This window comes from Armigeres subalbatus, chromosome 2 (assembly GCF_024139115.2).
Source record: "Armigeres subalbatus isolate Guangzhou_Male chromosome 2, GZ_Asu_2, whole genome shotgun sequence".
In the NCBI taxonomy this organism is placed as follows: Eukaryota; Metazoa; Arthropoda; class Insecta; order Diptera; family Culicidae; genus Armigeres; species Armigeres subalbatus.
Genome location: NC_085140.1, coordinates 175,972,009 through 175,984,639, shown reverse-complemented (window position 1 = coordinate 175,984,639; position 12,631 = coordinate 175,972,009). Strand labels below are relative to the sequence as shown.

The window sequence follows — 12,631 nt, the reverse complement described above, 5'->3', positions numbered from 1 at the left end:
TTTTATGGGCCTTCAAACTTCTGAGGTCGGTGTGGGGCATTACGCCCATGCTCATTTCGTATGACCGAAACAGCTGAAACATTCGGTTAATTGCCTTAATGTAGGCAATTAAAATGAAAATCAGTACGATAAGCACATGCGCGTTTTAACCCATCCACTGGCGCATCTCACCCCGCATGGTTTCAAAATCATTTTTTTCGGGTGCTTTTTAAAAATCAAATTTCTGTGCAATAAAATGGACAATTAGATATCTGTTATCGGTAGTCAGTCGCAGATATGCTGTTCTTCAGTATGCGCTGATGAAAACTGGCTGAAATGGTGGGTTTCATTGATAAAAATGGCATTTTCCTTAACGTGGGCGTCCTACCCCCAGTTCCCCTACTGCCGCTAACTGCAAGTAAGGGTATGCGATAACACACTTTTTCCTAACGAAACGAAACGAAACGAAATTTAAAATGTCTATGTTGATTCGAATCGAAACGAAACGAAATAGAAATTTACTTTCGAGACTTCGAAACGATACGAAATCAAGGTTCATTAAATTCGAAATTTTTCGAAACGAAACGAAATTTTAATTTTTTCCTGCGGAATTTTAATTAAATTGGTTTTTCATTATGTACGCAATTCTGATTTCACAGTCAAATAACTGTTTTGCGACCAACAGAGTTATAATAACAGAAGAGGCAGTATGTGGCAAATCACCGCATATACCATTGACGATAAAGCAATAGAGTAGAGTGGGGCAAGAGTGCGCGTGGGGTAAGAGTACGTTTTCGATTTTTTGAAGTAATAAAAAAAGATAAACTAGCAGCACTGCATCAGTTTGACAGGTATTCTGGCCAACTATTATCATGTGTAATTGCAAACGATTTGAATAAACAACAAGGGAGATATGGAGTTAGATAACTTTTTGGTCATTTTGCTAAAAATAATTTGATTTCCGCAACTAGTATTTCATTACCATATATACGTTCAATCAGGTGAACATTATACCATTTCAATAACCTATTGTATAGAGTACTTTATGGTACAGAACACCAATCCGGTTAGTTTTCCAAGATGTCAAAACCATTACTTGAATAATTTTTGGGACTGTGGGGTAAAAGTACGCAGGAACCGGTGGGGCAAGAGTACGCATGTGAATCTTCAAGTTATGATGTCAAACCCGTATCTCCGGCCGAAATAAGACTTCTTCCAAAGCGTAAAGATCCATAACTAAGAAAAAAGGGACAGAATTCGAATTTATCACAAGTTTTTAGGATAAGTTGAAGTAATTCGGTGTTAGAAAGGACTTAGCGAACAAAGCACTGAAGCGAAATAATGAAATTGTATTAGAACTTGTTGTACACCTAAACATAGTACGAAAACACAATTTCATCTAAATGATAATTCCATTTAATCAAAAGAAACATTCATAAATAACGCAACGTTTAGCTGGGAGGGGTTGCGAGATATGTGACGATCCATATAATTTTTAGAGGATTCATACAAATAGTGTAAGATAGGGGGGGGGGGGGGTGAGTGATGAAATAGCCAAATTTTACGTTACGTGATTGGTGGACTTTCTTTAAGGAAAATGCCTTTGTATACGCCACGCGAAACCTGATAAATATTTATACCTCTGTAGTTTTTTGTATATATAAAAAACAATGGTTGTTCGAATGAAAGTGCACATTTTTAGGACCCCCTCCCCCTTTAAAAGTTACGTAATCTTTAAACATTTCGTAATATATGCTCATTAAACATCAATTAAATGTTATTAACTTTTATTTGTGTTAATATATACTTAAAGCACATGATTGGATAAATGCGTACTCTTACCCCACCCGATGCGCACTTTTACCCCACCGGTGGGGTAAGAGTGCGTTTTTCACTTGTCTTACAATAAGGGTTCTACTAAAACGAATATCAATAATTTCAATATTTTTTCCACTGGGTAACATAAAGGAAGAGTATATGAATCATCGACACTGATTTGATATGCAGAAGCTTACTTCATAAGGGCCACATGATCGATTGAAAACTAAGTGCGTACTCTTGCCCCACTCTACTCTACCCCAGAATTTCTGCTGCTTTCAAAGGAATTTATCGTGGAGCGTGTGCTCCCGAATATGATCAATTTTATATCAGTAAGGCCGTTTCAAATATTTAATTCAAATTATGGCCTACTGGTCTCCAAAAGGTCAAGGGGGAGGGACAATAAAAAATAAATATTAAAATGTAAAAAATCGATAAAACTCCTCGGATTTGTTAAAGAATGTTTTGAATATCCTCAAAATTGTCCGATTTTTTTTGTTGCCCCCTCAAAATATTTTTTTTTTGGACAAAAAAAAACCGAGGGGGGGGGGAGAGACATAATTGTTTTTAAATATTTGTATCGGCCTAAGCATAAAAAAAATTGTGGGATTTTTCATATGCGGATTCAATTTCGTTTTAAACCTTAGTTCACTTAAGAATAATGTAATTATGCTGAAGCATACTTCATATTGTATTGTCAGCGTGATTTTATAGTATTGAGCTAAGTCCAAATTAGAAAATGAATGCTTAGAAGAATCCTGTGCAGCTTTCTAAAATTATAAAAACAATCACAGAAATGCCCACAAATCTTCAATGTTCCTTACATATTGTGCAAATAGTCAAAGAAGAGCTTAGCTTGATTATCTCTACACGTCGTAGTTTCTAATCTTGATTGGCCGAGAAACAGCAAATATGCACAGCTCACCAATTAAATAATATTCTTGGGCTACAAAAAAGTTATTCTTATTGTATACTTGCTTCGGAGTTTCCAATTCATGGCCAATAACGATGCCTTTCACGTCCTTACAGTCAATTTAGGTTTGAGAAAGGAAAATTAGTTTATCACTCATTGTTATAAAAGACCGAGGAATGCTCTGCATCTCCGTGAGCGCTACGGGAAAGGAATCAGGTTAGTAGTATCATGTGAAACCCCTTGGTAAGCGACTGAATATTTACAATTAATTGCATATTATTCGGCAACTCGGCCGTACGAAAATCAATTTTTGTTAAATATCTTGGCTGTTATAAATGATATTTAACAAAAAAAAATACAAGTAGACGAAAACTGCACACTTAGTTTTTATTTCTGCAGCTCGGCAAAAATCCGCACAGCCGTGCGCCAGCAAAATAATAAACTGATATTCCGGTAAAAATTGTATGTTAGCTGATTTTCAGCAAATTATTTGCTGATTTCCAGCTATTTTGACAGAAACCTCGGCAAAAAAAAATTTTTGCTGGGTCACGGCTGTGCGAATCTCGGTAAAAGTTGACCATTTTGCTGAGATCTCGGTAAAACAAAATAAGTATGTGCTTCGTTTAATAAGCTTCTACAATATGATCGATTCTGCACTAAATAATTGTGTGCTCTTCGATGCAGACATTAGTGTTACCACTTCGCGTTCTCCCACACTAGCTGGCGTGATCAACATTAACAAGGTCGATTGTACACTGGTTAAACAAATTTTTGCTACGTGAGGTATATTTTTTTCACTTTGCGTTCTCCCAGACTAGTTGCCGTCTCATGACACGATCGATTCCGCATTCATATTGTACAAATAGTAAAAAAATCACAAAATATAAATTTGAATATTGGAAACACTGAAGACGTTTTATAGAAGAAAACTACATACGTATTCGTCGACTAAGAATGGGGTTATGTAGTAAGCGTTAATAGAAAAAAAATGTATAACCTAAAGTTTTGAAAACAACGATTTTATTCAGCGGCGCAGCCAAAATTTTTGATAATATAAAGTATGGTTTAAATTTAAATTTGTTTCGAAATTCCGCGGAATTCCGTTAAATTTCGTTAGAAGCTAGTTTTTTCTATCGAAATTTTTGCTATTTTACGAAACGAAACGAAATCAAGAAATCAGATTTCGTCATGCCCAAATTCCGCGAAATTCCGCGGAATTTCGTTTCGAACCACCTGAAACGAAGTTTTTCGAAATACCGCATATGCTTAACTGCAAGTCGAGCACATCTGTATATGGACGCCCATATACAGATGTGCTTGACTTGCGGTTAGCGGCAGTGTAGGAATGTAGGAATGTACGTTTTCCATAAAAAAAACGATTCGATTCCCAGGAACCGTAAAAATCGTTTCATGTTTAAATCAAAAGCAAAAAAAAATCGATTCTAAAATGACAGATTCATTTCATATGATTTATTCGTATTTTTTATATTTTTAGGAATATTTAAAAATAGATAGTATTTATTTTCATTGATCTTAATCAATAAAGTTTTAACCTATATGTTAATGGATTGCTTGATTTTGATGTATACTATCATTCGAGTACAACGTGTAATACATTTGTGTAGTCATTCATTAAACATAACTAAATCGGTGATTAATTGTTATATATATTTTATTATTACAAATACATTAAAACATTACATATGTAACGTCATCCAGCGAACCCATGAATGCCAGACGTGTCATACGCTTAGGGTCATTCCAAATTTCAAATTTGGGACCGTCACGAAAAGAGGTCAGGAAGTGCGAGCCAATAACCAATAACCAATAGCCAATAACATCTATTGTAAACAATTGATTCAATGCATTTAACTATTACAAATTCAATTTCTATTCAATTCAATTCAAGCCAATGTTGAAATTTCACTTTAACAGTAAATTGTCTACTTTTCGGCTATAAGCCATCCGGCATGAACATGCAGAGAACATTGATGATCAAATCTCGCATTCAATGTCGCACTATACGTAATTCTACGTTTAATTTGCGGTCGTATCTTTGATACAAACCTGTTTTTTTTTAAACTTTATTATTGTGTTTTTTCAACAGAATATTAAGTTCAACACAAAATACATTGCTTTAAATCGTGGATCGAGAAGTGTGGCAATGGGAAAAGAGTTCACTAATTCGACGTCTTTGAAACGTTTATTGTACTGAATCATGAGCATCGCTTTCAGTTGTTGGACGGGTTTAGACTCACATGCGCTTGACTCGATTGACTCGAGCTCCGTGATGATATGAGTCATGAGAAATTGGTCGAACCATATCTCGTCCTTCTTTTATAGATAGTTCTGAACCAGTCAACATCGAGACGCGAGTGTTGTGAAGGAGGATCATACCAACTTTGTCAGCAAGTTCGATAAAGCGATTCAACATTTCAAATGTGCTACCCCACCGTGTTGGTTCATCCTTCTTTAGCTTCAGAATATCTCTGTTTGATATTCCCTCTCAGATTTGGTGGCTACGTAGCTCATCAGCAGCGTTAACCGATTTCTTAAAATAGGATACAATCGCTAGGACCTTGGCCAATACATCATCGAATTGTGGTGAGGTTTCAATAGCTACCGTAGTTATCCTGCTGAGAAAATGATCAACACAAATTAGGTGTTTACCCTCTCTTACGAACTGCTTCGCAGCGGCTACTATATTTGCTCCTCCAGCAGTGACCATCACATAAATCTAGAAATAAGATATTTGTAGTTGTAGAATCCTAGTGAAAAATAGTTATAATTACCTTTGATTTCTCAATATTCCACTCATTACAAATTTGATACATTCGTTCAGCGAGGTATACAGCAGTATGTGAGTCATCCAATGGCAGAACGGAAAGGGCAACAGATTTCATTGCATTTCTTTCGACGTAGTGTACTGTCATCCCCAAGTAGCTTCTGCAGTAGTCAAGAACCTTAAACTTTGCCTTCACAACCTCGCTCAAAACTTCGTACTTTTTGTAAATGTTCTTCTACTGGGCAACTTGTAGAGAGAAACTGTCGTTTTACAAAATTTTTTGAAACCATTATCTCGACCATACTGAGCGGCTGGCTGTCAACGGCTACCATGTATTGTACTTCCGGATAAAAATCGAACATTTGGTGTCGCTTGAAAACTCTTATGTTGCATAGCGAACTTCCAAGGAAAATAAAAGAAGGTAGAAAAAAGTTTTCATATTTTTCACACTTCGTCAACATTATCATGAAAACGATGTTAATTCGTTTGAATTGTATCCATGTTTTAATTAAAATATACATGTGTTCTATTTATTTATCGATTTACTCTTAAAAAATCAAATTCACAGGAATTCACAAATTTATTATTTTTTTAAATCACCCTACCTTATCATATACTGACCTTGCATTTTGTTTATTTTGACGTATCACCGACCGGTAAATAAATAAATAAATAATTGAATATTTACTTCAGCAGTGCTTAAATTTGTTCGAACTCGATCGAAAAATGGAAGAGATGCAAGAGTAATAGTCCTTTGAAGATTGAAATTTTGAAGAAATGAATAACATAGTTTGATTTTAGGATCTTTGAAAACGAGGAGTACCTGGATAATGATACTGACGATGTAGGAGAACACGCTAGTGGCTCCAAGAGCACCAAAGGGAATGTCGAAGAGGCAGATGTGAAACAGGAACAACCATCTGGATCTGGGTGTCCGCTCACTCTATCGTTCGAGGAACTACAGTATCAGTATGAGGAACCATCCGGATGTCCACTTAGCCCATTTTTCGCTGACGAAATTGGAGATCCTGATGAACCAGACGAGCAGTTTTTACCAGACGATGCCGCAGGAGAGTATTTATTCTTTTTCAAAGGAGTTTTCAGTCGACGACTCTATCGAACTCAATTGCGTCCTAAGGAATACTGCACAAAGAACGTGGGTGGGAATACACTTGATGAAGTGTTTGAATCCATCTGGCGTGTGGCTGTGAAACAAATTGTGCGTCAAGTTATTTTCGTCGGGGAAAATGCAAATTGGGCTGATCAGGATAAACCAGAGATTGATGCCATGGAACAATTCGTCACCCTGCAAGATCCATCTAAAAAGAAGACGTATTCAATTTCATCGGTAACGCAACGAGTGATGTCAACGTGGCGTGATAAAATCATCAAAATTCATGTGTACGTTTACTCCACGAATGTGGAAACAAATGCACAGCACCGTACAGTTGTTCGCACATTAATTACCCCACAAAATCCTGACCGTGCAGGCGCAGATTCCACCCGAGATGACGCAGCGTTGGCTGAGAATCTGCGAAAGAGTCATCCCCACCTAGAGGGGCATCACAGCTCGTGGCTGCTGTGGGCGAATTATATACATTCGTCATCAGCACAAGATCGACAGCGGTTGAAGGAAGCAGAAGCACCACCAACAGAGTTGGCAAAGTATTTTCGGTGGGCTGCTGTGTCAGAAGCGGCAAGATTACAAGCTGTCCACAGAGGAATGACGGTTGCGCAAACGGCGAACGATGGATGGTCTCGAGAGGTGAATGAGTTGAAAAAGGATATTTCACTTACTCTCTCGGTTCTCCAGAAAGTATCACATAGAGTAGATGCGATGGTGGCCAGGGCTACGGTTGGTTCCGAGCTTTTCGAAGCCATGGGATCAGCGATGCAACCGGAAGAAGCGGAATTAAGTCACCTGTTGGCCGCAAAAGTAACGGACTGTGCCGACACTGATCACCAATAACGATGCACCCATATGATGAGGAAGAGAGAGGGAGGATGTTGCTCAATGTCTTTCGTTTTAATCCAGTTTTTTCACACCAAATTTCGATTCGGTTTCGATTATTTCCGTATTATTAAAGATCACACAATGAATTTGTTAACAGCTCATTTCAGTTTGATTTATTTGCCAAAGGGAAGATATGTAGGGGCGACAAGTACGCTACAAAAGGCGTGACGAATAGGAGAAGGGTTTTTTGATCTAAAAATAAATGAATAAAAACCTTCAGAAACATGAGATAAGAGCCTTTTATTACTTAAAAGAAAAGTACATAATATTGATGATGTCGAAAATGGATTATTCTGGAGTGATATTAAAATCCATGCTTTCGGGTGACTGATCAAGTCCTAATTCTGGAAAGAACACTCCACCAGCAAGATAACCACAATGTTTGAATATTTTGGAGCATGGGTAGATTTTGAATCGATTTATTGCTTCACACACTTCTGTTAAAATTGGTGAACCTTCGCGATAATTACGCCGTAGATCTTTTTTGATCAACCCGAAAATAATTTCAATCGGATTGAAAAACGGACAGTATGCTGGAAGGAAGATAGGAATAATACCGATTGATCGAAGGTACCGAATAATATTGGCGTCACAATGAATCCTTGCACCGTCGAGTATCCATACTGAATGGAATCCTGGATAGCTTTGCACTTGCGGATTATTTTTAGCAAAATTGCGACAACAATCGAAAAATTTCACCCGATTATACGTTCCTTCAGTCCAAAAGCTATCAATCATTCCATTGATACCTAGGAAGCACAAAAATGAAACTCGTGGTTTTCTACAAAATTCACCACGAAAAATTATTTTGCGTCCTATTACTCCATATCCCTTTTTCCGCAACATGTCCCTGTTATCGAAGCTAACTTCGTCCAGGAAAACGAGATTATACAAATCCCATGGTATCGAAAGCAATTCTCTCACAAACCTTACGATCTCTTCCTCCCGAATTTGAATAGCCCTTCTCTCGATGGTCTTCCATGAAAAACCTGCTTCATGGATGATCGCGCAAACGGATGATACACTGATCGTTTTATGAAATTTTTCCTGGAATCGATACTTTGCTTCATCTAAAAATAATACTGGTTCCCTGCGATAGAGTTCAATCAGCCAAGCTCGCATTTCCGTCCCAAATTTTTTAAAAATCTGCTGACGTTGCTTCCGCTGAAAGAAACCTTCTCTCTCAAATTTGCTGCACCATTCATGTATGGTGGATTGAGATTTCCCATAAAGAATAGCCAAATGTTTTCTGGAGATACCTAAGAAATAATGACCATATAAGGCATGGTATACTGTATTAGCTCCGGCATGCTGGTGGCGAACATTTTGTATGATTATGTTTGCCATTTCCTGTAATTGTAGTGCAGCGCAAATATAAAAGATAATAGTTTTCTCCAAAATTTGATTTAAATACTTACGTGTTACTTAAATACAATTAAGAAACCTTTTAACGATCCAAACCAAACATCTACGGAACTCTCCTCAGTGTGGATAACGATCAATTTTCGTTGAACTGTTTAAATACAAAATTATTTTTAAATCTAATTTATTTCAATTTCTCAAATAGTTTATTGAACATAAACAATTAAAAAGAGAAAGAAGATGAAAAACAGCAGATCAGTTGTCATAAGATATGTCAAAGTCAGTGACAGTTAGTTCGCTAGTGAACTTCGCTTCGGAAGTCGGGTCAGCGAACTCCGGTTTGGTGCTGTGGCGACAATACATTAGGGCTTTATTCAACTGAGCGATTGTAGAGCCGTTTTCGGAAAAAGCTTAATTTTTATGATGGAAACAAAATAAACATTAGTATTCTTATCTCCGTAAGTTGAGATTCGGGCGAACGACTCTTATATCGTATGGTGAAACCACAGACAAACAGACATAACACTCGTCAAATTTCCATCGTTCACTGATTTACTGGTCGATTCAAATAATCATTAGTTGGCCAATCGATCACTCGTGGCGCGCGCATCGGATTTGCTCGAGTTTGACATTTGCTCACTACCGCCATCTGGTTCGTGATTTGCCCAACCAACTGAAATCAACAGATGTCGTTAGTGTTTCAACGACGATGTATATGATGAGTAAATGTTCAATGTGTTATGTCTGTTTGTCTGTGGTGAAACTTAGTTTTGGAGCGTTTTTCAGCTGGCGCACCAGCACTTGTTGACGGTATTGCTTCATTATCGTTAAACTTTGCGATCTAGAATTACAATAGATACAATAAAACATATTTATTCTAAAACATCTCTATATCCACCTTACGTGTGGAATGTGGAATCATCATCAGATGCTCCAGGGTTCATTTCCGCAACTTTGTTGTAAATATCCTTGTGGTGTCTTTTGGGATGGTTCCATAAGTTAACAGTATTTCTTGCTGTTTTCACGACAATTCTGCAGCTTTTACACTGGCCAGCGGAAGGTCTCTTGATAAAAAAAATCCAAACGTCACTGTTACCTTTCCCCATCATTCTTCAATAGGAAGCGCACAACTAGTAGGGTAAAACGACCTATTATGGAGGAGTTAAGCACCGTGTCAAAATAAAATTGATTACAAAAATTCTTCAAAAATTACCTGTTGGTCGATTTCCATATTGTAGTAGTTGAATAGGATGCTCGTTAACTATACTTTCGTAAATATTACGTGAATTGTGTTGAACTTATGTTGTTTTGTTTTTATCACAATAAAAACAAACTACCGCAATAATAGGACGCAGTTGCCTATCGTTGCGATATTTTTTGAAGGTCAGTCCTATTGTTGCGGTATTGCATGTAATTCTTATGGAGAGCGATACCGCAACAATAGGACCTTAGCACTACCACAATAATAGGCTCAAGGGATTCAAATTTTTAACGAAAAATATTGATTTTTCATCATTTTGAACGGATTTTTGTGAAACAAAAGCTGTTCTAGTCGTTAATTCGAAGAGTTTTAGCGTACCCACAATTGTTTTCAATGGCGTTATATCCAGAATGGACTACTTTAACACTACCGCAACATTAGGGCATACCACAACGATAGGACGTTTGACCCTACACCTGAACACCGAATACACGTCACATTTAAATAAAAACGGAACTGGAAATTTGAAATAAAAAAAAAAAGGCCAATAGGGCACTGCACGGAAACATCTCTTTCTCTTTCGTTCCTCATAAATTTTGACGTTTACTGGCCTTGTTGTTTTCTAATTTCTTTGCAGCGAGAAAGAGACAAAGCAGTCCGTGCAGTGCCCTATAGGGCACTGCACGGACTGCTTTGTCTCTTTCTCGCTGCAAAGAAATTAGAAAACAACAAGGCCAGTAAACGTCAAAATGTATGCAGAACGAAAGAGGAAGAGCTTTTTCCGTGCAGTGCCCTATTGGAGACAAGAAAAAAAAAACATTGCACAGTAGCAAAACAAAAACAACTTTTTTGACAACTTTCACACGCTTACTTGCGTTTTCGCAAATACTGTCGTTTTTTACACAGTTTTTATACAAAAAAGCTACTGTTACAAAAGTAAAGCTCTACAAAAATCTAAAGTTGTTTTGTTTGCCCAAAAAAACAAAGAATTATTATTAGATGTGTGGCAGAAATGAGTTGCTGTCAGTAACTATGCTTCACGTTAGATGTATATCCCGATGGCAGCGCCGGTAGCGCGATATTAGGCGAAATGTCGAAGTGTTGGAAAATTTTCGATATTGATCAATTCTTGCAAACAGCTTTAACGCTTAAGTACCGTCTACGGGGGTGTCATTAGGCCAAAATGTGGTATGCTTCAAGTAAATGTTACGAAGCTATAGTACAGTAGCCGTTCGATAACTGCAAAATTTTTACTTTTCAGTTAACGAATGCCGTTCGATAACTGCAACGCATTCTAGACGTCAAACGGTTGACAATCGACGTCAGATGCATTAAAAGTGCATCTAAATGTGCAGCGCAATGCACCTGTCATTGAATCCGACATCAGTTTGAAGTTTGGCGGTTCGATAACTGCAAAACTGTTGCAACTATCGAATTGCACTTGAAAAGCATTGCAGTTAAATGACTTGCAGTTATCGAACGTCTACTGTAGTTAATATTGCAATCAAGTTGTAATTAGTTAGGTACAAGCTTGAACAATAAATTGTGTGGGGAAAAAAATAATAAATGAGAGAAAATTAAAATTGGCCCATTCTCACCCCTCACAGGGGGTGACATTGGGCCAAAAACAATAAAGTTCAGCGGTGATGATTCAATCATTAAAAATAATCACCAGGTATCCATCGATCTAAAATTTAGTTAGGTAATAGATTTGTGGGGCATTACTGACACTATTTTAATACGGGTTCATTCGATCAATAGTTTTACACTCAAATTCCAAGCAATTAATCCTTGGAATTTGTTTTGTGATTTCCTAGACGTGAATTTTAATATAATTTCGAACCGTTTGAAGTTTTCATAAAAATTCGTAACAGTTTTTGAGATATTAGAAAATGAAACATTTTTCGTTTTTGGCCCAATCTTACCCCCTAGGCCCAATGTCACCCCGAACGACGGTAACATTTAATGTAATTTGTGCTACTTTTTCATTGATTGTAAAAATAAATGAAATGTAAGTCTAATGATTCTAGCTACCAAAAAATCGATCCAGGAAAAAAACCGAACGCCCACTCCTTGCCATCATGCATGGCACAGAGAAACAGACGTCTCACTCAACACGTGTTCTATCATTCACCTTTTTAACGCTTAATTTTTTGTAGGTGGTCAATCGGCCACAAATGGCACTTGCATCGATTTTGCATGTGTTTGACGTTTGTGCACTACCGGCATCGGGTTGCCACTTGGCCACACACAGTGATTTTAGCATTGGGCGACCATGTTTCCGTGACGATTATCTTGATTGCATTTTGTTCAAAGTGAGACGTCTGTTTCTCTGTGATGCATGGGTATTATAATTCATTTGATTTCTCACGTCACTGGTTTTGTAGAAAACTAAAGTAACTCAAAATATGAAAACTGTTGGATACAATTTAAAATTTGCATTTGAAAAACAACGGCAACGTCAGCCACCTGATGATTTGCGCTGAAACGCTATAGACGCCATCTATTCGAATAAATTTATTGCATCATCTCGCTCTGACGCGCGCTTTTGATTCGCTA

The 12,631-nt window shown here is 37.3% G+C and overlaps 3 protein-coding genes across 3 annotated transcripts in view; 2 read left to right on the top strand and 1 right to left on the bottom strand.

Annotated features, from left to right (window-relative positions):
- LOC134211257 (5-formyltetrahydrofolate cyclo-ligase) overlaps positions 1–12,631 on the top strand; it is a 53,325-nt gene that overhangs the window by 2,073 nt on the left and 38,621 nt on the right. The window lies entirely within an intron of this gene.
- On the top strand, positions 6,074–7,770 carry LOC134215537 (uncharacterized). The gene is made up of 2 exons (XM_062694700.1): positions 6,074–6,238; positions 6,297–7,770. The coding sequence occupies exons 1-2, from the start codon at positions 6,222–6,224 to the stop codon at positions 7,462–7,464; spliced, it is 1,185 nt and encodes a 394-aa protein (XP_062550684.1). The 5' UTR covers positions 6,074–6,221; the 3' UTR covers positions 7,465–7,770.
- LOC134215539 (uncharacterized) lies at positions 7,793–9,053 on the bottom strand. The gene is made up of 2 exons (XM_062694701.1): positions 8,928–9,053; positions 7,793–8,859 (listed from the first exon to the last, which is right to left on the bottom strand). Exon 2 carries the CDS (start codon positions 8,854–8,856, stop codon positions 7,798–7,800), a length of 1,059 nt encoding a protein of 352 aa, XP_062550685.1. The 5' UTR covers positions 8,857–8,859; positions 8,928–9,053; the 3' UTR covers positions 7,793–7,797.